This window comes from Lampetra fluviatilis, chromosome 24 (genome assembly GCF_964198595.1).
Source record: "Lampetra fluviatilis chromosome 24, kcLamFluv1.1, whole genome shotgun sequence".
Taxonomy (NCBI): Eukaryota; Metazoa; Chordata; class Hyperoartia; order Petromyzontiformes; family Petromyzontidae; genus Lampetra; species Lampetra fluviatilis.
The window spans coordinates 980,850-1,006,265 of NC_136298.1; the positions used below are offsets into that span (position 1 = coordinate 980,850).

Here is a 25,416-nt window from a genome sequence, read left to right on the forward strand (position 1 = left end):
AGCCTCGTCTCCAAAACCAACAACATCATTTCTGCTTCAACCGCATTAATTGATCAGACCAAACAGTTCTCGTTGAAACCTTCTGCAGCCAGGCCACCAAGATTGTACGGCTTGCCAAAGATACATAAAGAAGATACACCTCTTCGTCCCATTGTCTCTACTATCAACTCCCCCACTTACAAACTGGCTCGTTTTTTGTCTGAAATCCTACGGCCTTTCACTGGAAAAACCACCTCTGCAGTACTAAACTCTACTGACCTGGTATCGACAATCAAGGGGATTGCCCTGTCCCCAGACGACCTGCTTGTCAGTTTTGATGTGGTTTCCTTGTTCACCAAGGTGCCTGTGCCTGACACCATCACAATCATTGAAGACTTGGTTCATCAAGGACTAAATGCTGGGGTACCCCCCCTGGTGAGACACTGCTTAACCAATACATACTTCACCTGGAATGGAACCTTCTACAAGCAAATTGAGGGCACCCCAATGGGCTCCCCCCTATCTCCGGTTGTAGCCAACATCTTCATGGAGAAATTTGAGACGGACGCCATCCAGACTGCCACTCTACGCCCGACCTTATGGAAGAGGTACGTAGACGACACTTTTGTCATCTGGCCACATGGCCGGCCTGCTCTAGACCAATTTCTCGACCACATCAATTCCATACACCCAGCCATCAGATTCACCATGGACGTCGAAAATGATGGCAAGCTACCCTTTTTGGATGTCCTAATCAAAAGGAGACCTGATGGTTCAATGAGCCACTCTGTCTACAGGAAAGCCACCCACACGGATGCTTATCTAAAACCGGATTCCCACCACCATCCATCCCAGAAGAATTCCCTCATCAAGACTCTATATCATAGAGCCCAATGCATCTCCGACCATGAACACATTTCCAGTGAACTCAAACACGTACGCCAAGCTCTTAAGGCTAATGGTTACGCCGACTACACAATCCGCAAAGCCATCACTCCAACCATCAAGAAAGATCCTGTTGAGGAGCCTTTCAAGACCATCACCTTACCCTACATTGCTGGGGTCACAAAAAAGATCTCCAAAATCCTGATTAAACACAAGATCCAGGTCCGATTCAACACAGTACATAAAGTCCGTGATCTGGTACCATCTGTAAAAGATGTGATTCCAGACATACAGTACCCTGGCGTCTACAAACTAAGTTGCCTCTGTGGAAGCAGTTACATTGGGGAAACCAAACGACACGTCTCAGACCGCATTCGTGAACATAAAGCTGATCTAAAACACGGTAGGACAAACACCTCAGCCGTGGCAGACCACTGTTACAACTCAGTGGGCTCACATGACATTGACTTCTCCAAGACGGAGGTTCTCTGCAAGCCATCTGGCTATCATGAGAGATTCGTTCATGAGGCGATTCACATATACAAACACAGAGACAATTTTAACCGAGAAGATGGATTCAGGCTTAGCAATCATTGGAAGGACGTAATAAACCATTTCGATACACATTAGGGTGAGTTGAATAATACATAGTGTTATATTAAAATGTATAAAGTATAGGGTGGTTTACAGCAATACAGTATATAATTTAATGTTGGGTTTATCTATGGCAGTATATAGTACTGTATATGCTAAGAGAATAAAGTTTAGATGGAAGTATATTATATACTTCTTACGACGTAGAATTGTAATTTATTATTTGTTGTTAGTAACTCAGCTTATTGTAGAGTATAGTAAGTTTCAGTTTATATTTTAGTTTTTTATGTAGTTTTTACTTTGGTTTTCTACGTGGTTGTTTGGTAAATGCAGCTACATATCACTAACATTCCTTTCCTTTATTAACGCTGTTCCTTGCGCCCCCCCCCCGTGGTGCTGTTGATCCTGCATAATGCATGGGCATAATGGGACTTTGAAACCCCTCCGCCCACCTCCTACGCATTGTCCATTGGTATGCTAAATTCCTCTTCATATGCACATTCTTTTGTTAAGGCGCTCCTCCTCGCAACACCTATATAAGCTCCTAGCTTGATAATGTTCTCATTCTTCGCCTGAGGACGGCTGCTTGCGTTGTGGCCGAAACGTCGTGAGAATTGTTTTATTATGTTTTATTTTTATTATTTTATTACTTCCCTTCTACGTGACTTTACCGAAAGAACCAAGAAGATGAATCCCTGCAGTCACGAAAGCTTTAAATCGAAATTTAACCGCCTCTACGGGGAGGGTTTCCACATAACTTTGAGATCCTTCAACAAGCTCCGGGATAAGAAGGCTCAGCTAATCGAGTCTCTCACCTTTCTGAAGAGATGCCGCGACTCTAAGGTAATACCAAACGCATTTACACTAACATCTGCAGCTGTAACTTCTTCTAATGCGAAACGAATTCTGTCTAGAACTAGCTTAGCTCTTATCTCAGAGAAAATCAGACTTACGCGCACCGAACTAGATCAGTTAGACAAGACACTCTACAAATCACACTTATCTTTGAGTGCAACAATGTCCACATCGGATTGGGAACACGTGGAAAAAATGACTGCCTCTTCAGCTGCCGCTATGTCGACTAAATGTAAGGACAACTTGATTTCCAAATTCAACCGCCTCTCAAACAAGAAACCGGACCCACACATTGAAAAACTAGATGTTAACAAAGTCGTAATTAATCGCAGTAACAGTCCTATTTCTGAAGGTTTGAAATCCGTTTTAGCTAAAGGACTAAACTTTGCAGTCACACCTAGACACATACCAGTTAATAATATAATTGCTCGAGTAGATGTAGCTCTCAAGGGCTTGAGTCACAGCGTTCCTCCACCCACTGATGTGGTTGTGGGTAGTGCAGTGGTTAGCGCGCGGTGCTATGAACCTGGCAACCTAAGTTCGAATCCCTCTGACGAATAATATAAGTGACAAATATCTGAACTGGTGCTGGGCCTCCCCTTGGTGGACTCCCGCCTTAAATGGGTGCCTGGTGCAGTGTGTAAACATCAACACTAGGGAGGACAAATGTGGCCAGGCGGAGTGTCGGCCACCCACCCCTTCATAGGTGTGCCGTGCTGGCCTTCATAGGTACTCGCTAATAGCACTTTCTCCAACAGTCTGTATAAAGCTATATGGGTGATCTTAGTATTTTGTGGTTATGATTATGTTGAGGGAGGGGAGATAAGGTTTCTTAAATCTGCTGCTTAAAGTCATGGAATACACTAGGTTGCCCATCCATACGTTTCATTGACATAAGACATAATTTTTGAAGATACTCATTCAGAGATAAAAAAAACGTATTTAAATATCTGAAGTTCATTACAGTGGTGGTGTGAAACGTATACCAACACTGTATTATTTGAAATCAACTCTCCGAGCCACCGTGGCGGTAACAGTGTTTTCATTTCCGATATCAGCCCAGAGGAGACGGGGGTTGCAGGTTTGCTCGGCATGAAGAGCGGTTTTGGTGACAACTCGGTGGATAAATCAGAGCGGAGCCAGGAGGAATACGCCCTGGAGACACCACTGCGCAGCAGGTAAAGGCCCCCACCCACAAACCAACTCCCAGGCGAGCAGCAGGCTGGCCAAATATTCCACGTCGTAGCATCCAACTCCGATGAGCACAGTTGGCAACGTACGGTGCGAAATAAGTTTAACATACATGAATATGTGGTACACTGTGATATAAATCCAGCCACCTGAGTTCGATTCCCGGCCATGACTATTGTCAGTCGCGAGTCAAATCTTAACCAGTCCCTGGGTTCTCCGACTTCACCTCCGCACTGACCAGCATGGTGAAGTATGGTCAAACAACACCCATTAACCGATATCGTATGAGGAAGGGCCTTCATGCAACGGTGGATTGATGAAAGGCTGAAAATGAAATAAGTTATTCAATACAATCACCTAACGCTTAATGGATGTATGTAGTGTGAATGCGAGCTTGTGGAACATCCTAATGAACCAGGCCTTGTCTGGCCGTGGCCCACGGTGGCTATAGGATCAACACACAGGCCCCGCTAGTGCTTCAACACAAATGATGCGGTGCCCAACCTCCAGACAGGCCGTGAGCCGTCACCTCCGACTTCTTCATCTCCGTCTCCTTGAAGGTCAAGTCCTCCTGCATGGTTCTAAGCTCCTGGGCTGACACGTTCGAGATCTGCTTGCTCCTGCCCATGCTCTGCATCAACCACCAACAAATAACACATTTTCGTGACACATTTCCATTGTAAATAAGCAAACACGCCTCCTCCTTCCCATATCCCCCATATCCATCCCTCCAAAGTCTTTTTTTTTTACACATCCCATTAACCACACGACCTTCTGGGAGTGCATCATTTTAGCCAGCATTGATGATGTTGCGTTTTATTTACATTGCACTAAAACCATTTAAATGTCAAGAACGAAACATTGTATAACCAAACTTTATTTGGAGCTTTCGTGACTGCAGGAATTATTCTTTGGTTCTTTCGGTAAAGTCACGTATAAAGATAAAATAATAAATTAAATACTAGCATACGACGTTTCGATTGCAACACAAGCAATCATCATCAGGTATAAATTAAATAGAAACACAAATCTAGTATACTTAGAAATGTAATGTAATACAACAGAGAGTCGGATAACATAACAGTCAACACCCTATCTGGTTGATTGCGTTCTTCCTGAGAATGCTAAATTTGAGAAAGAGATTAAACACAGAACCAGAATCATAGACAGACATATAAGCAGACAGATATCACAGAGATACATAGAGAGAGAGCAAACATAGGCACAAAAAGAAACTACGCCTCTGTGTCGAGGCCTTAAATAGAGAAAGGGGAGGGCGGGGGCGGGGAGAGAGGGAGAGGTTAGAGAAATTAGCATGTCCATGAGTGGAAACGGTGAGTGGCAAGGTGTAAAAAGCTTGAGACAGGGGGGCAGGGGCGGAGAGAGAGGGGTTAGAGAAATTAGCATGTCAATGAGTAGCACGATGAGTGGTACGGTACGAAAGCTTGAAAAAATTAGGAGGCAGGGAGAGAGACACACTCAATTAACTAACCTAGCAAAATTTCGAAATGTAATGCAATGAAACACAGAGGGTCGGTCAACACACAATTAACGCATAGCCTGGTTGATTACGTTCTTCCAAAGATTGCTAAATTAGAAGTTAAGTGTGAAATTTGAAAAAACCCAGACACGAAGACCGATACACAAGCAGAGAGAGACAACGAAAAAATCCAGAGAGAGAGAGAAAAAAATAAACTTAAAACTTCCCCGTAGAAGTGGTTCAAACTTAATTTGGAGCTTTCGTAACTGCAGGAATTATTCTTTGGTTCTTTCGGTAAAGTCACGTATAAAGATAAAATAATAAATTAAATACTAGCATACGACGTTTCGATTGCAACACAAGCAATCATCATCAGGTATAAATTAAATAGAAACACAAATCTAGTATATTTAGAAATGTAATGTAATACAACAGAGAGTCGGATAACATAACAGTCAACACCCTATCTGGTTGATTACGTTCTTCCTGAGAATGCTAAATTTGAGAGAGAGATTAAACACAGAACCAGAAACATAGACAGACATATAAGCAGACAGATATCACAGAGATACATAGAGAGAGAGCAAACATAGGCACAAAAAGAAACTACGCCTCTGTGTCGAGGCCTTAAATAGAGAAACGGGAGGGCGGGGGCGGGGAGAGAAGGAGGGGTTAGAGAAATTAGCATGTCCATGAGTGGAAACGGTGAGTGGCAAGGTGTAAAAAGCTTGAGAGAGGGGGGCAGGGGCGGAGAGAGAGGGGTTGGAGAAATTAGCATGTCAATGAGTAGCACGATGAGTGGTACGGTAAGAAAGCTTGAAAAAATTAGGAGGCAGGGAGAGAGACACACTCAATTAACTAACCTAGCAAAATTTCGAAATGTAATGCAATGAAACACAGAGGGTCGGTCAACACACAATTAACGCATAGCCTGGTTGATTACGTTCTTCCAAAGATTGCTAAATTAGAAGTTAAGTGTGAAATTTTAAAAAACCCAGACACGAAGACCGATACACAAGCAGAGAGAGACAACGAAAAAATCCAGAGAGAGAGAGAAAAAAATAAACTTAAAACTTCCCCGTAGAAGTGGTTCAAACTTAATTTGGAGCTTTCGTAACTGCAGGAATTATTCTTTGGTTCTTTCGGTAAAGTCACGTATAAAGATAAAATAATAAATTAAATACTAGCATACGACGTTTCGATTGCAACACAAGCAATCATCATCAGGTATAAATTAAATAGAAACACAAATCTAGTATACTTAGAAATGTAATGTAATACAACAGAGAGTCGGATAACATAACAGTCAACACCCTATCTGGTTGATTACGTTCTTCCTGAGAATGCTAAATTTGAGAGAGAGATTAAACACAGAACCAGAAACATAGACAGACATATAAGCAGACAGATATCACAGAGATACATAGAGAGAGAGCAAACATAGGCACAAAAAGAAACTACGCCTCTGTGTCGAGGCCTTAAATAGAGAAAGGGGAGGGCGGGGGCGGGGAGAGAAGGAGGGGTTAGAGAAATTAGCATGTCCATGAGTGGAAACGGTGAGTGGCAAGGTGTAAAAAGCTTGAGAGAGGGGGGCAGGGGCGGAGAGAGAGGGGTTAGAGAAATTAGCATGTCAATGAGTAGCACGATGAGTGGTACGGTAAGAAAGCTTGAAAAAATTAGGAGGCAGGGAGAGAGACACACTAAATTAACTAACCTAGCAAAAATTTCGAAATGTAATGCAATGCAACACAGAGGGTCGGTCAACACACAATTAACGCATAGCCTGGTTGATTACGTTATTCTATTTAATTTATACCTGATGATGATTGCTTGTGTTGCAATCGAAATGTCGTATGCTAGTATTTAATTTATTATTTTATCTTTATACGTGACTTTACCGAAAGAACCAAAGAATAATTCCTGCAGTCACGAAAGCTCCAAATTAAGTTTGAACCACTTCTACGGGGAAGTTTTAAGTTTATTTCTTTCTCTCTCTCTCTGGGTTTTTTCGTTGTCTCTCTCTGCTTGTGTATCGGTCTTCGTGTCTGGGTTTTTTCAAATTTCACACTTAACTTCTAATTTAGCAATCTTTGGAAGAACGTAATCAACCAGGCTATGCGTTCATTGTGTGTTGACCGACCCTCTGTGTTGCATTGCATTACATTTCGAAATTTTTGCTAGGTTAGTTAATTTAGTGTGTCTCTCTCCCTGCCTCCTAATTTTTTCAAGCTTTCGTACCGTACCGCTCATCGTGCTACTCATTGACATGCTAATTTCTCTAACCCTTCTCTCTCCGCCCCTGCCCCCCTCTCTCAAGCTTTTTACACCTTGCCACTCACCGTTTCCACTCATGGACATGCTAATTTCTCTAACCCCTCCCTCTCTCCCCGCCCCCGCCCTCCCCTTTCTCTATTTAAGGCCTCGACACAGAGGCGTAGTTTCTCTTTGTGCCTATGTTTGCTCTCTCTCTATGTATCTCTGTGATATCTGTCGGCTTATATGTCTGTCTATGTTTCTGGTTCTGTGTTTAATCTCTCTCTCAAATTTAGCATTCTCAGGAAGAACGTAATCAACCAGATAGGGTGTTGACTGTTATGTTATCCGACTCTCTGTTGTATTACATTACATTTCTAAGTATACTAGATTTGTGTTTCTATTTAATTTATACCTGATGATGATTGCTTGTGTTGCAATCGAAACGTCGTATGCTAGTATTCAATTTATTATTTTATCTTTATACGTGACTTTACCGAAAGAACCAAAGAATACATTGTATAACGTTTGTGATTCAACATCACAGCAGAGGGTTTGAACTCTACCCCATGGGACACACACGTATATTGTCCAGGAATCTTGAGCGACACTGTATTTCTGTGACAATAACTTTCCCCCGCGTCACAGCGAGCTCGACAGTAAATTAATGCGCACCGCTCCGCCGTTACATTTGCAGTTGAAGCGGTTGCCCTCAGCAAGTGATTTAATATGAAATAGCCCTTGGCTGAGCCCTCCGGCATGAGTGGGCTTTGCCGAGCACACTCTCTGCTTGAAGTGCTCAGAACAATCGCAGGATGTTTACTCTGTGCCACAGCCTGCGGTGTGACAGGAGCCCCACTCACTCGGGCTTACAGTATCAGCAGGAATGGATGGAGGTTTATTTCGACTACAAGAATCTTTTGCAATGTCCGCGTTTTTCTTTTTTTTCGTTCAAATTCGCTGCTTTTCTCCGGAGTGTACTCTTTAGCGCAGAGTACAGTGGCGTTGCACACTACGTGCTGTGTAACATAACAGATCAAAAAACGTGGACTTTAACGGAGAACATGGAACAAAAAAAGTGCTTAAAGAAGCGTGTAAAAATGCATGCTTGAAGTTACGGGGACATCATTAGATTGACTGTTAATAAAAGTTGAAGGTGTTTGGTCAGGACGCGTCACAGCGAGCAGGGACAACGGTGGGCGGTGGTCAAGACTGAGGATGGAGCAGCAGCCAAATGGGCGAAACAGCGCTCGGACGGGCGCCAAGGAGATGAAGTAATGAAATTTAGGTGCAGGCGCTGGGTGGATTGTGACACCTCAGGATCATATGGGATGGCAGCAGCCTGGAGAGGCCTTAATTTAGCAGTGGATTGATCATTTCGGATGTTAATGACAATGACGGTGTTCTGCCTATGTTGTAACATTACAACGAACTGCAATGATGCGAGCAGCTGATGTGGTAGCAACGGTACAATGGACACACTGCTGATGACATCAGAGATGGCGAAACAACTGTCGCAGGTGACAGCACAGGAAAGTGATACAATACCAAGGGTGGCAGCGCCACACTGATCGGAAGCACTCATCCTGTGAGGAGTGAGCTCAGTTGTTGCGGCAACCACCTCCCATGCACCTACCACGCAACCGCACCACGCACCCCTCCAGACACCCTCTCCACGCACCCCTCCATTTACCCCCATCACGCACCCCCCCATGCACCCTCTCCACGCACCCTGCTGATGCTCTCCAACAAGGACACAATGGCGGCCTCCAGCTCCGCCTTCCTCTCCACCTCCTGCCGGCGGTTCTCCTCAAATGCCGACAAGAATTCTGAAAGGGTGCGGCGAAAACAGAAGCATGGCCACCACCGTCAGCACGGATATTCAGTAACCAGTCAAACAAAATCTCAAAGTGAGTTCGAGCTCGTATGAGCAGAGGCATCGGTGCTCATATTCTATTTACAGCCATGCAGAGCCCGTGGTGGAAATCTAACGTGAATCTATCAGTAGGACAACCACGATGTTAACTTCCCCGCAGTGTGCTCATCATTTTATCCATCCCCAGAAGGGGCGATAGGCTGAGGATTTTAATTCGCAACCTCGCGAGCCACTCTCATTACCACTGAGCAGCCAACTGGCCAGACGGCAGGAACCATGAATCATTAACGCCATTTCACTTTACTGCCGAGATTGAGAATGGATTAAAATGACTAAACTACCTTGAAAAACAATACAAGTACAACACAAAACGTAGAAACAAAAATTAAAAAAAATACGAAAATCGACATGTTTTCTGGGAATGACATTACTATCCAGTATTTGATATCTATTGCATCATTAAACCGGCCAGGTCGCTCAGAGGCAGAGCGAGTGAGCGAACGGCTCATAATCAGAAGGCTTCGAGTTCAAATCCTGGTTAGGGAGGGGGTTGACTCAACCCATCACACCCCGTGGGGTCGATAAAATAACTACCACTCCGTGGGGGACATCACCGGCACTTGTTCATTTGGATGTGGAATTTCCACCACTGGCCCAGGGCTGTGAAGAGGAAGTAGATGAGGAGAGAGGAAAAAATACTTCCATTTCTTTTTACTTATTTTGCAAGAATCGCACTTTCAAAGAACCCCCCCCCCAAAGATAGCACCTTCCAAAATAAGAAAACACACATGAGCGCTTCATGCAGCCCACGGACAGAAAACACTCGAGCAGAAAGGAGTAGCACACACAGCCAGGACCAGAGGGACGTGGGGGTCTCTCCGCCTGACACGCGTGAGTGATTCGAATCCCAGAACATTCAGGGATATGACCTATTCACAAGGGGAATATTTTCTAAATTTGATAAAGCAAAGTAATTTGTAATATACATGGGAACATTGCTCAAAATATTAGTGGCGACTCTAAATAAATGTATGCGATCTAACCCAAAAACCTCTATTATGGATCTAAATGGCTATAAACATGCCCGCTCATCAGACAGGAATATTACAAGGATAGATTCCTCTAAGCCAGATATTCACAACTTACCATCCATGCTTTCTTCCCTCTTCTTAAGCTCTTTATACTTCTGATTGCGTTCACCTTTATATAAAAAAACACACACACCGACATGTATGTAAATGGGCAATTTAAATGTAAATGCACAGAAGGCATTTGTTCTAACATGTTTCACTACCCGACCATTAATATTCAATTGAAAGCACCTTGATTCATGATTGGTTTCTTTTAGTTGGGTGGTGGTGGCTATGCAAGTGGCTTGTAATCGAGCAGGGTTGGTGGATCACGCACATTTTGCGACATTCCCTTCCCGTGGGCGTCCAGGAGGAGCCTGTAACCCTTGCTTGCCAGAAGAATGCACTACAACAAAAATGGTGACCCCACCTGTTGTCTGTACGGGATAATGTTTTTCCCTTTGCACTTGTGGGTTTTCTCCAGGTTCTCCGATTTCCTCTCACTCATTAATTGGGCGATAACACCGAATATATATAGGGGACCGCAGAGCTTTGGAAACTGTTGTCACCGGCTTACGGCATGGCTGCCTTCCCGCTTTGTCTGCGGTTCCTCGCGCTTCTGAGTTGCTCTCCTTACGAGAGAGTGAATACTGTGCGCATTTAAATTATTCTTATTTTGGGTCACATTATGTAGATACAATATACATTTCTGTAAGTATAACCCTCCAGCACCCGACAGAGCCAATCATATGAAGTTGTCACATCATGAGCAAATGTGCCAATTGATTTGTTTTTTTTCAGCAAACCGGAGGAGGAAGTTTGACAAAGAATCTTACCTTCTACATTGGTTAGAAATGAAAAGACAAAAACATGCAGAGAGAGGTTAAAATGTAGAGCTCTTGTGGGATAGACAGAAACACAAAAATATGAAAGGAAAACATCGGACGGGAATCATCTTCAACTCTGAACTATTCGGGGCAACGAGAGGGGTGTAAGGGGGGGCGGGTTACCCGGATAAACAAAAACAGGGATAATTCCAAAACGCGTTTAAGTGTATGCTATCAAGTATATGTATCGTTTAAGTACATAAAACAGAGATAAAGTCCATTTCAAACCCCCTCTCTACGTCTGGGACATACAGGTCCAGTGTCGCTGGGACACCCAACCTCGGCAATTGCATGAGAACCCCCCCCCCCCCGCTTCAACCGAAACGCGCACAGCGCGGCGTCACGCTCCCCCCATACGTTAGTGCTTGACCCCTTTACACCCCATCCCTCCCTCTATCTCCCCACCCTTCTTCTTGTTTATATAAAAAAAAAGAAAATTACCCAGCCAACACTGTCGAAAGTCAAACAATAGGCTCTATAATTAAGGATGCACACAATCTGCAACCCCGGGGCGATATGTTTATTGTTAGAAATGCTACCTTGTGTCGGAAAACATGAATGAAGGAAATTTACAACAAATAAATGAATAAAAAGATTGTGATGCACTGTACACCACGAGCAAATACTTGGCAGGACCCTCCTGAAAAAAAGATTCTTGAGGCTTTCCTGGGTAAACAAGCATTCTAATAATAAAAAATACGTTATAAATTTCTTCAAGTTAGCAGTTTACTTGGCCGATATGCATGTGGTCCCATGAGTACTGCCGGCCACTTCACCCGCGACGGCTGAGGAGTGGGCTAATCATTAATGAGACCAGTTCTTGCACAGGGATGTTAATTATTTATTTTCTAGCAAGGTTAATCCACAAAGCCAGGTGACATGCAACGCATGTGTGTGTGCAGGTGCCACTGCTGTAGCGTTCCTTACCCTGGTGTTCCTCGATGTCATTCTCCAATTGCCCAATCTCCTCATTCAGGTGGCCGATTTTTTCCTTCACTTCTGACAACCTGACGCATGTGAATTCATTTTTCACAATGTAGTACAACTTTGCCGAATAATTCAGGGTGCACTGCGGACATTGCAGGGCATGCATCATTCACTGCAGTGTGATCAGATGAATTTGCGACAATTTTGGGAAGCAATTCAATAACCTTTTTATATATATCTTATTTGTATCGTCTCCTTTATATGAGCCATCTCATATGTTCCACCTTGTTTCCGCCATTAGCATAATTGTTACAATCGGCATACAATTTACAGAAATCCAAAAAATGCATATATACTTTCAACCATAGTTCAATTCATACAATGGGGTGTAGGATTCGATTAAAATCGTTTAATTGTTACACTGCTGAGTCCATCAGTCATATACCAGTCCATTATATTATCGTTGTTGTTGTTGCAAGTGAAACGTTGCGCTGGAGAAGTGGTTACTCTTGTTGAGATATTGCCGAACAAGTTCAACAGCGCGAACCCCTGATGAAAGGAAACTGCTCTTACTGTCTGTCCATGCTGGCTATTTCTTGGTTGTCTTCCTTAACCTGACAAATGACACATTGATCACATAAAAAAAACACTTTCATTACCTGGCAAACTACATTCAAAATAATCGCACAATATGCACCTCCTGCTTTCCACATTTGTCTGGCCACAGAGAAAAGAAGACTTTCATTACACAGATCCCCTCGGCCACATGATTTTCTCAGAGTACATATCTTTAAAGTTTTATTTTAATAGAAGCAAACTCTGGACCGGTTTTGACATGCAGTGTTTGACATGCAATGTCTCATCAGCAGTCGGGACTTGCTTAAACCAATCAATGATTGGTGAACTGGCAAATGTTTATCGGCAAGGATCCTGTCTGTTGGATGTAAGCCTTAGTTCGATGCAAAATTATATAATACATAAAAAATAATTATCAGCATCGTTGAGCAGACATTCATTTATTACTCTCTCTGCGGCCAGGTGGTTCAATTCGGGAGGTTGTGAGTTCAATTCCTGGTTGGGCTGTTGACTCGGCCCATCATCCTTCCCTCCGGGGTCTATAAAATTAGCACCACTTTGGGGAAATCACCAGCGGTTGTCCTGTACAGACTCGTCCTCATCATAGGAATGTGGAATTTCCACCACTGGCTCAGGGCTGTAAACGAGAGAGGGGCACCTCAATGTTCATTTGAGAAATAAATCACTCAGACTTTGGCTACACACAAAGACAAAGATTCCCCATATAGCCTTAACAGACTGTTGGGGCAAGTGCTGTCAGCGAGCACACACGCAAAAGCAGATAAATAAATAATGAATGCTCAATGAAACACACCTGCTTGAGCAGTCGCTCTCTCTCCTCTTCAGGGGTCAGCATGGCCTGATCCTCGGCCTGCATCTGATTGCGCTTCGCCTCCACCTCCCGCAGCTTCCCGTACAGCGCCACGCACTCCAACTTCAGGGGGGTGCTTGCCATGCTCTGTCAAACAAAAAACAAAGACAAAGATCCCCCGTATAGCCTTAATAGACTGTTGGGGCAAGTACTGTTGTGAGTAGCACCTATGAAGGCCGGCACAAGCACACAAAGGAGTGGGTGGCCAGCACCACACTATAACAGCAGTTATTCACCACTAAGTGGTGGTGACATCAGCACAGCGCCTGTGCCAGACTAGGTGCACTGTGAGGCTGTTGTGTGGAGTGTGGAAGGCTCGCTGGCAGGTCATGGTACAGACGGAGGAGTTGTGACTGCACCACCTGTGCTCCCTCCTGTGACCCCTGGAGTTCCATTCGTTGAACGTCACTCCTTTGCCCCCCGCTGTTGTTGGAGGGCAAATCTTCCAACTGTCCATTAGTGCCCTCCACAAACAAGCCTCCTTCAGAGGCTGATCTCCGACAACGCTGATACCAGTCATCGGCACAAGTCTAATCAGCCCCATATCGTGTGTCGCGCCAATTTAGCACCCCCGATCTGGTCAAACAGAAGCTGCTTGGGATGGCTGGGCAAGTGGACGACATGACCCAACCAATGCAGCCTCGCCTGCTGGAGGAGCTCACTGATGTCAAGACCTTTCTAAGGTTTGTGAGCTCCTCAGACAATCCGGCCTGGTTAAACCCAGGATGAATCGCAAGTAGGCCAGTCTGAATGTCGCAAGCTGTTCCTCTAAAGTAGTCAACATTTTTCTAACATAAGAAGAGAGGGCATAACTGTGGCTGAGAAGACCCTGAGCTTCATATGGAGCAATAGGACAGGGAGCTTCCACACAGCATTACAGAGCAAATGAAAATATGCGATCCCGATTGATTCGAAGTGAAAACAGAGCTGATCATAAGCACTGTCCAGGTATGGGAAATCCTCTACTCTCTCCACAACAGCCCCGTTATACTGGAAAAAACACATGACTGTGGTGATGGGACTTGAAAAGACGTTTAACAAATTTTAACACGTATATAAAACCTCATAAATATCTATACTCTTTGGTTCTTTCGGTAAAGTCACGTAGGTATAAAATAAAGTAAATCACAACGTTTCGGGCGCAACTCAAGAGTCCGTCATCAGGTTTGAAAGCATGGTCTGCTGCTGATGCAGACTGTTTTTAAAAGGTTTGAAATGGGTGTAGCCCAAGGGTCATACAGAAGTGGCTGGGTCTAGTGATGTTAATGTGAAAAAATAGCATGTAACTGGGTATGGAAGTGGCTATGTAATGTGAGAGATTAGCATGAAATAACAGCTGACATAGGCAGGTAGGATGGAAACATCACAGTCAGTTAAGACTTTACCTGGTTAATAACGACCTTCCAATGAGTGCTCAGTTTGTAACCATCATCTCGGTTGAAGTTGTGTCTGTGTCTATATATGTCTGGATGGCTTCATGAACAAATCTCTGAAGGTAGCCGGTAGGTTTGCAGAGTACCTCCGTTTTGGAAAAATCTATTTCGTGTGAGCCCACAGCGTTAAAACAATGATCAGCAACGGGCCGATGTATTGGTCCTACCGTGTTTCAGATCTGCCTTGTGTTCACGAACGCGGTCCGTATTATTTCCCCAATGTAGCTGTTGTCGCAACCACAACTCAGTCTGTAGACACCAGGGTACTGCATGGCAGGAATCACATCCTTTACAGATGGGATTAAATCACGGATTTTGTGTACTGTGTTGAAACGAACCTGGATCCTGTGTTTGTTCAAGATTTTGGAAATATTTTTGGTAACGCCTGCTATGTATGGCAAAGTGATGGTTTTGGTTGGCTCCTCAGAAGGTTGTCTCCCCATCGCTGGGGAGGCAGCTTTGTGGATTGTACAGTCAGAGTATCCGTTCATCCTGAGGGCTTGGTGTACGTGCTCCAACTCACTAGCTAGGTGGTGCTGGTCGGAGATGCAACGGGCCCTACGGTGTAGTGTTTTGATGAGGGAATTATAAATATCATATATCATAAATATCTATCAAAGTAGGTTTCGGCTCTTTTTCATAAATAAGTTACATTTTTATGACTAGTCTGGACTGGTTTTGCATTCCGGTTCACACTTAATTCTCAATGAGAACAACTTTGCCCATCATTGCAATCTCCTATATTGTGACTGTTTCCTTCCATTGTCGATACGAAGAAATACGCACTGGGTTTGTTTTTAAAGGCATTTCTGCTCCTGCCCTCACACTGCTCCCACTTTGGAATCCCCTCCCATCGTCGGCTCTATTCCCCAAGCTATTCACAATATTTATAATAATATTGCTCAATTCAAGAAACGTGTTACACTCTTACAGATCTTTTACAACTTCCACAAGTGCTGTTTGTTGCTGGTGGGCCGAATGATGTTTTGGGCCTTCGGGACCTGTGCTGAGCAACTGTGTAAAAAAATATATACTGAGACGATACCACAAAATCTATAGTCAATTCCACATTTAAATGTCCATTAAAATTCCTATGTTATGGCTTTACCATTCTTCGAAGCCACGGATGAACCATCAACCGCATCAGAACATCTACAGGCCGATGTTGCACATCTCCTTCATGAATGGAATATTAAAAACAATCCACAGTAGTGCGACTGTGGCTATGCAACCCAAACTATCCACCGTATAGTAACCCACTGTAGCCTGCTCTCCTTCAATGAAGAGAAAAACGACACGAACTTTCTGCTGAAGCCATCTCGTGGCTAGTAGACCTCAATATTAGCATTCAACTCCTAAGCATATATAGCCGTGCAAAAAAGTTACGTCCCAAGGTTAAAGACTATATTTGGAAATTGGCCTTTTTACCTTGAAGCATTCTCTCTTATATTAAAAATCCAATTGCTTCCCAGGCGGCTCTAATAGGAAATCAAATGTGTTGCTTGGGCACCTGTGCGTGCCTTGCCACACGTGGGATCAGTGGGCGACAGAGCGTTCAGCAGCAGCCAGGCGCAGCTGCCTCCTCTTCATCTGCAGAGCAACGCTCTTCACAGAGCGTTGGGGACTCTCAAGTCGGTTGAGTCTTTTAGGTCCCCATCTTAAAACGTGTTTGTCTTCACTTGCATACCACCCGTCCGTGTAGGTCCTGTGCCTTTTACATTCTTTAATTTTATTCAGTGTCATTTGTTTATGCTTTTATCTATCGAGGGTTTCATTCAGTTTTATTTGTTCAGTCTTGCATTATTTTACGTAAAGCGTTGTGAGGCCTTGTGTGAATGGCACTGTATAAAATCAAGTTTTAATTGGTTAGTCATTGCCAATACAATTCCTCTTAAACAATAGTGTACTCCACAGCTTAAATGTATATTACTGTACTTGAAATTAATTAATATTTTGTGTTATCTGTTTTTTGGTTATCAATGCTTCATTCTGTTCATGTGATGTAGCCTAATAGATTAATGCTTATACGAATATCACATTGACAAATATGATTCACGGTTAGTTACTGTTGGGTTAGATCGTGTCAGTACAATGCCACATTTTAACTATAACCCTCTACCGCCCAACAGAGCCAATCAAATTCAGTTGTTCCGAGGGCAAATATGGCAATTGACTTGGTTTATCAGCAACATGGGAATGTTGAAAAACAAATACAATTAGAAATTTTCTCTCGATATATGTTTCGCTGGATATTACATCTATCATCATCAGGTGATAACAAAGGCTCAGCTCTATCACACATGAAAGAGCTTCCTGATCCAGGTCCTTAAGTAGGTGCCATGACATCATCCAGTTTAATAATTAGCATTGATTGGCAGGTGATTGGTTATGATGGGCAGGTCATATTAGCATTATAAAGTGCATTTATTTAACAGTTATGCTATTATTAATCATATTAAGGTGTATTGCGTTGGAAATGAAGCTGTAATTTTAATGTTGTTGTGATTCTAGTAAAGTGTTAATTGGTTAATAGGATTAGTTAGTATCATGAGTATAAACACTATGAGGAATTACTGAAGTTTATTGAGCAGATTGATACATTGATATAATCAATGATCAATTGGTTTAGTCTAAATGGCTCAAGTTGTTTACTTTCATTATGATTTTAGTGAAGTGTATTTTAATAAGATTAATTAAATTAGTAGGTAACTCAGTTCCCACATGCCCATCAACATCTGCAGAGCCCAGTGTCCAACCGACATATTCCTCCCAGGGGGTTGGTGAACCCCATCTCAGAATAAGTTGCTTGGTTTGATATCTTGTCGGGTTCTATTGACAGTTCATCTGAATGAGTGACCACCGCCCTGATGGACAGTCTCCCCGGTTGAAAGTCAAGTTGCTCAGTTACATTTATGTCTTGCTATTGACAGTGTTCTGTGAGTAACTGACCTACCCTGCCCTGGGGGTTGATTACCCCAGCTCAGAATAAGTGCCTTGGTTTTTTATCTTGTCAGGTGCTTTTGACACAGCATCAGAGTAAGCGACCTCCGCCTCACTGAGGGTTGGTTAACTCAGCTTGGAGTGAGTTACTCGGATATACTTACCCGTTGCTATTGACTACGCTCTGTAGGTAACCGACCTACCCTTCCTCTGCGGGTTAGCTTGAATTACAATGTTACATTTTATTTACCGTTTGTTGAAACGGGATGAGTGGTTGCTGAGCACAGGTCGAAAGGCCCACAATGTCAAGCAGCCAGCAACAAACGGCACCGTTAAAGTTATTATAGTAAGAGACAACAAGGTTCTTGAATTATAAGAACTTGGGGGAAAATAAATGATGGGAGGGAATGCCAAAGGTAAGTAGTGCAAGGTAAGAAGCAAAAAGAAAAATAATAACCTCCATTTTATAAAGCGCCTTCATACTGAAGTATCTCAAAGCGCTGGACATACAAATAAAACTACACTCACGAATAGAGATATAAGGGAAATAGAAATCTGATAATAACAATATCAATAACAACTCTAGAAATTCCAATGAAATGAACAATGAAAAAAGATAATCATATTTGCAGAGTGATCCAATCGGACAACAAATTGGGTTTTAAAATCTTATGTCACAGGGAAATCCTGTACAAATAGCTGCATTTTAGGACATAATTGAGAAAGTGAAAAACTCAGAATCCCTAATGAGCCGAGGAATGTTGTTATGAGTGAGCAAGCGAGTGGGTGGGTGATCAGGATGAGTTGTCGTGATCTGTGTTGTAGTATTTTAGCAGTGTGGATGACATGAAAGTCATCCTGGTATAACCGAGTCCTCAACATTGTTAGCAGAATCAAAAAGTGATGTTCACGGAAGAGTAACCTACTAATCTTATCTTACATAGATTTATATTGCGCCTTATTCCAAGGCACTTTGCAAGAATTATACAATTGTAGATAAGATAGTGCTTGCAATAAAGAGTTGTGTTATTAAAAGTGGTGATGTAGTTATGGTGACAGGAGAATATGTGGGAGTGTTTTGAGGAGGGGTTTGGGTATGGGTAGTGATAGGGGTAGTGACAGGGGTTGGGGTAGTAATAGTGGTTAGGGGTAAGTGATAGGGGTTGGGGTAGTAATAGGGGTAGGGGTAAGTGATAGGAGTTGGGGTAGTAATAGGGGTAGGGGTGATAGCTTTAGGGGAAACTGACAGGGGTTGGGGTAGTAATAGGGGATAGGGGTAAGCGATAGGGGTTGGGGTAGTGACAGGGGTTGTGGTAGTTATAGGGGTAGGGGTAAGTGATAGGAGTTGGGGTAGTAATAGGGGTAAGTGATAGGCATTGGGGTAGGACTGGTTGTAGCTGGGGGGTGGAGGTTAGGGAGTAGCAGTAACTTTCCGATTAGCATCATTGGCTACGTACGATGCGAAAGAAAGTTCAACATACATATGTAAGGACAGTATGGGGCCTTGTGGCCGTAAATAAGGATTGCAGCGATGAGGACAGGCAGGGGTCCAGTGAGGTAACAGGCTGAGGAGTCAACGCGGGGGGTAGAGATGGAACCCCCGGGGTGTTATTGTGAGGCAAAGGAGAGAGTTTGGGATAAGGGGCATGGCAGAGCCGAGGGAAATAAAAGGCAGCGCGGAGCGGGACTCGAGGCGGCTGTGGGGAGTCGTGGTCCGCACCGTCGTCGCGGTCATCACGGTGGATCGCCCTCATCATCTTGGAAGGCTGGGGAAGAAGTTCTATATCTTCGCTGTGGCTACTACATCACGGCTCCTGTAGAGTCAGTCGGCTATATAGCGAGCGTCGCGTATCAGCTACGTAGTCACCCAGTTGTGTAGAATCAACCTGTGTCCACCTGGAGACACGTCATCGAGTCGGGTGGACTGTAATATATAATAAATATATAACTTAAGCAAGGCAGCGTCTCTGAGTGCTACATTACACATACATGGGCAAGGGAGAAGAGATTGGTTGTTTTAAAGGATGAACGGAAACAGTTTAGTGAAGAGGATTGTCTCATGTGCATGGTAGTTAGTCAGGATAAATCAGTGGGTGCTCACCTGGTTTAAATAAAGGATATACACATACATACTTTTTTATTTAAAGCTTTCGTGACTCCAGGGATTCATATTCTTGGTTCTTTCGGTAAAGTCACGTAGAAGGGAAACAATAAAAATATAAAATAATAAAATTGTATTGTTTTTTATATTTGTATTATTTTATTGTTTCCCTTCTACGTGGCTTTACCGAAAGAAACAAGAACACATATATACTTGTTGGTAACGTGACCTGAACATTCGTACTCAACAAGAGAAAACAACAAATGCATAAAAGATACTCACAAGTTTTGCTCCGTAAGATTAGAGCACGCCAACAATTGTGCGTTGGCCACTACTGTCCTCACTGTGGGCACGTGACACGGTAAGCATTACGTTTACACCGGGCAGGTACACGAGCTACAAGGTGCCCAGTGGTCAAGGGGAATAACTAACCGCTTCCAAAGATGACTTCTTCGCAGAGAGGTCATCCAACTCTTGCTGTTTGGCCTCAAGCTCCTGCAAGAAACAAATATAAAACACATCAGCATTAAGCCCGTCATGTACACGCGCGACTGAAACTCGTTGTGCTATTATGCCTTCTAAGTTCTTTATTTCTCCACACCATAAGCCTTCAAGTGCAAAAATACAATATTATACAAAATCTCAACGATCACAATAGTGAATTATTCTCAGTGATCATTATCAAACATGTTTTATCCACTGCTGGAGGAAGCCTCTCCACATCACAGTTCCGTGATGCCACAACCCATCTTGCTCCCGCACGTGGGCTGATATCGTTCCGTCTACTTGATTGGTCGTCCTCTCGGAGGAGGTTCCCTCCTTCAGCTGCCATTCTGTCACCAGCCTTGTCCCCATCGGCCATCATCCTTTCTTGCGACATGTCCTCCCCAACCACGCTTACTTTACTGAAGTGTCAATGTGATTGGAGTTTGATCTGATGAATGTGCTAGCTCTCAGTCTTTAAGTGTAATTCCAAGCATGCATCTGTCCAATGCTTCTTTCAGCACTTCTCAGCTTTGTTTGATTTTATTTGTTAGTGTCCACGTTTATAATCCATGTCACAAATACAAGGTACACAAGCAGAGCCACAAAAGGAGCAGCGCACGCAAACCGGGATGTGAGATACTCTACTCACGTACTCGCGCACACAATCACGATGGTTCCACACACATAAAGCCAAGTCAAAGTGATTTCCTGCTCAAGTGAGCATTGAAGCATTGGTGCTCATCTCCTGTTTACAACCCTCAGCCAGTGGTCTAAATTCAACATTACATTGTCAGGGGTGAGTCTATCCATAACGTTATTGTTTTATTGATCCAGGAAGGATGATGGATGACGGGTTGAGTCAACCCCACAAACCTGGATTTTAAATCCACAACCTAACGACTGCAAGCCACTCGCCGTACTGCTGAGCCACCAGGCCAGTTTTACGTGGGGTACAAACCGCCGTAATTCACATGCGTGGCAGCCTTAACGGGTCACACGTGAGGTGCAAGTGCCTCGTTTGCCTTGGTGAGCTGTGGATCAGGAAATAATGGCAGCGGAGGGAGGAAGTGGCCCTCGCCAGGGGTCAGGCAGAGAGAGGAAGGTGCCGAGAGGCAGGATTTGCAGGCCCGTGTGGAATTTTGTCCCCAAGGTTTCCCCTCAGTGTTTGCTGAGATGAACTCTTTCCTCCTCTACTGTCGGACAGAGATATTCAGTGCTTCCTTCCACCGCATTGTCTGCACCTTCCTTTCAGCTACAACTTTCTTCACAGCCCATACCCCAGCCACCCAACTCTGTTCACGGAGAGCTTTCTCCCACCGCGTTAAAGGCAAAAACAAAAAACGCACTTCCCTTGTAGCGTTATTACACTCAGCGGTGTATACCACCAACAAAGAAATTAGTAATTCCAGCACTCACCGTTCAAATACTGTATTATATATGAAAGGAAAAGGCCAAGGCCACGTTGGCACATCTCAATTTTCCTGCTAGTTTATCAGCGGGAGTGATGCATGGGTGGTGAAACATGCCCCACCCTGTGGGTGCAGCAAAGTTCGTGTACAACTCACCCGCCTGTCTGCACGCCACGGCAAACCCATTCGTTCAAAATTCCTAGCCCGAGGCTATAAAACTAAACTATAAACTATTTTATTTTACCAGGTAAGGCCCACTGAGCTATATACCTGTTTTTCAGAATCGACCTGGCCACAAATGATAGCCCAATGAAGTGGCTTATCATGTGGAAATATATAGCAGCCAAATACTATAAATGCACGTTTCTACTCTGTTTACAATACACAGGAATACTTGTGACTAACATATCACAAAGAATGTGTGGACATATGTTGACTGCGCAGGTTTGTTTTCAGTTTCCCACGAGCCTAGTGATCAAGGGGAACAACTGACACCACCAGATGGTGGTAGGGTTTGGCTTGTCAGAGTAAATGTTGGAAATCGCTGGATGTCGACCGTGCGGCAGCTGAGGGATCTGCGCGGAGGGTGGAACGCGTTGGCAATGCCGTGTAGTGGCATCAACAGCCTGAGCCGTGATGACATCTCGATCTATCCATACCAATGTCAGTAAAAAGTGGTAATATCACAAAGTATACCCGCAATATGTGTTGTATTTGATACTTTTTCCGTGTATCACAGAGGGTAACTGTCAACACTACACAGTATTATTGAAAGCAAAAGTTTTCCTCCACAGTTCGACTATGCCAAACCAGGCTTTAAAAGTGTGTTTTGCTTTAATCACATGGTTACAGCATTCTATTCTTAAAATCATTTCAGTAGCCAAAGTTTTGTGTTTGGCGACAGCAGTTATAAAAAAAAAATACAAGCAGCAGTAAGTGAAGTTGTTTAGCCTTTAAGGAGAGCTGGGAATGTTTGGAAGGATAACACGGCAGGGCATTTCGGGTGCGCTGCAGTGCCTCGATAAAGTTGTTGTTGCAAACAGCTTCCTTGCGTAGCCAATCACATCCTTCCTGCCGAGTGCAACTCTGCAGTGCTCGTTAACAATAGCTGTGCTCCTGTCCCAGGCCTAAACTCAGCCCCACCTTCATGCTTCCTTCCTCTTTTAAGATTAGATATGCGCATCACTCGAAGCAACGTCAGCTCTTCGTTTGGAAACAACCAAATTATTTAGTAAAATTTCGAACACCTACAAAGCGTTGTCAACACATTTCCCAATGCGCTCCGTGACAGCTTTGCCAGCGCCCTCTCTCCCATTCAACAAGCAAACAGCTTCCTCTCCCCGAGTGAAACTGTGCCCACACCCCACCAGAGTCCTCAATCCGGTCCCTGAAGGTTTTGAATCGAATGCAGGGGAAAGAGGGTGCAAGTGAATACCCCTCGTGGTGTAAAGTAAAGTTGCAGTATAAATAGCTTAAACTGTGATTGTGGGGGAATTTAAATGGCCACGTATTACACGAAGGATTTCGGTTACGCAACTTCTCTCCTTGCGTATGGCAGGTTGATTAGCCACAACGTGATACATCAATGTCATGCTTGATGGGCCAGTGAGGGCTACCGGGATGATGTTGTGAATGTCCGCTGCCAACGAACGAGCGAAGGATCGCGGCATTATTGGACGAGGAATTCCATCGTTTGCCTGTGATAGCCACCGTTACAATGCGAGCTGCTTTTAATTTTCACACCAGTGAAATAGGTGGATTGCACCTGCGTGTGCGAATTATGGATGAAATAATAATAATTTCCACTTGGAATGTGCAGCGCAGTAATTGCTCACTCTCAAAGGGAATAACTGAGAGGGGTGAGGAAGAACCACAGAAAAGTGGGAAGGCAGCAGCCAGGCGGTCAGCCAGCACCAATAATTGCCCAAGCTCTGCAGTCCTCTATAATGAGTGTTTACATGTGGGAGGAAACCGGAGGACCAGGAGAAAACCCACGCGTGCGAGGCGGCAACACTTTCCATACAGACGGAAGAAGTGCAATGGACATTTTACTGTACTGCCTTCTCCTGGCGAGCCAGGGTATGGGCACATCCTCGACGCCCACAGGATGGGTGTTTGACATTTTTGTGCAATGATCCACCAACTCTCGCTGCCTCTACAGTGCTGGATTAACGGGCTACATGTGCCACCGCCGTCACGTGAAATGGATTGTGTGGGCCGGGGTGGATCGAGAATGCAGCTGACCTGCAGGAGCCGCTCGTTGGCCTCCTTCATCTCCATGTAGCTGCGCTGCTGCTCGGGAGCCATGTTCTGCACAATCACGTCAGCTGCCTGGCGCTCTCGCTCGATCTCTTGCTCCACGGCCTTCATCTGAGACTCCTTCCTGTGCAGTCACCGCAACGGGAGCATGTGAAGGGTGACGAGCAGTACCGCAAAACAGAAACGAGCCGATGAACTCTTACCAAAACAATTTCGGATCTAGACTTTATTTAACAGAAACCTTGAATGTGGGACGTCTGGATCTAAACATCGCACACACATCTTCTTGTTTTTTTCGGTAAAGTCACGTAGAAGGGAAATAATAAAATAATAAAAATTTTACATAATAAAATAATTCTCACGACGTTTCGGCCACAACGCAAGCAGCCGTCCTCAGGTGAAGACCAGGTCTGTCGGGGAGACAGCGTCATTCAGACGCTGTCTCCCCGAAAGCTTTAAATCGAAATCACACACACTCTCATCACACCTCCGATGAGCATGGTTGGCCATGAATAATCGACTGCTCGATGAAGGCCTCCCCAAGCCGTGGACACCTTTCACGATCCCGCGATGCAAAAATCGATCAAGCACCTGCACACAAACTGATTTCATCACTCCATCTCCCTGCTTGGACGTCCCCTCGGATGTGTTCCATTCCTTGGCTGCTACTCTGTTATTATTCTTGTCCATCATCCCTTCTCGCGCTTACACATCCTGCACAATCCCATTTACTTTTCGTAACAGTTTGGATGATGTCACGAACCTGGGTGTGTTCTTTAATCCACGTGTACCTCTTTCTCAATATTATTCCGAGCATGCATTTCTCCACACTGCTTTGCTAATTTTGAGTTTTTGTTCTATATTTTTTGTTCAAGGCTGCGGTGTCTGAACCACACTTGAGAATGCTTCTCAATTACAACAAACTAAGTAAAATTGAAAACCCTCTGTTGTAGTGCTTACACTAAAATTGTGATTTAAACGTACAGTGAATAATGGGAGATAGTGTATGTCATGCCTTTGCCCAATCACCGCAATGCTCTTAGGCTCGGCAGATCTCAGAAGCTAAGCACGGTTTGAGCTTTGACAGTGCTTGGATGGGTCACTGCCATGCTTAACAGGCAGTGTATACTGGTGGGGCTACGTGGTGACCAGTAGAGGGTAATACAGAATACAAATATTTGTTGTGCTTTACTTATATGCTCCCACATCTATGCTCCCCCGCCTTCGCCAAACCATAAGACCAGCATGGTGAGTACGGGTCAAATAAACCTCACGACCCTCAGCATCCGGAGGCCGTCATTCACCAGCAGTGCATTAAAAAAGAGCATGCGAGCAATGCTAACA

The 25,416-nt window shown here is 44.1% G+C and overlaps 1 protein-coding gene across 2 annotated transcripts in view; it reads right to left on the reverse strand.

Annotated features, from left to right (window-relative positions):
* IFT74 (intraflagellar transport 74) overlaps window positions 1–25,416 on the reverse strand; it is a 47,127-nt gene that overhangs the window by 11,407 nt on the left and 10,304 nt on the right. For both annotated transcript variants that reach the window (XM_078867495.1, XM_078867496.1), the window contains exons 9-16: window positions 24,058–24,196; window positions 20,351–20,413; window positions 13,388–13,531; window positions 12,571–12,611; window positions 11,998–12,077; window positions 10,260–10,313; window positions 8,969–9,066; window positions 4,009–4,135 (exon numbers count right to left, since the gene is read on the reverse strand). In XM_078867495.1, coding sequence (XP_078723621.1) covers window positions 4,009–4,135; window positions 8,969–9,066; window positions 10,260–10,313; window positions 11,998–12,077; window positions 12,571–12,611; window positions 13,388–13,531; window positions 20,351–20,413; window positions 24,058–24,196 — 746 coding nt within the window. The remainder of the gene's footprint in view (window positions 1–4,008; window positions 4,136–8,968; window positions 9,067–10,259; window positions 10,314–11,997; window positions 12,078–12,570; window positions 12,612–13,387; window positions 13,532–20,350; window positions 20,414–24,057; window positions 24,197–25,416) is intronic.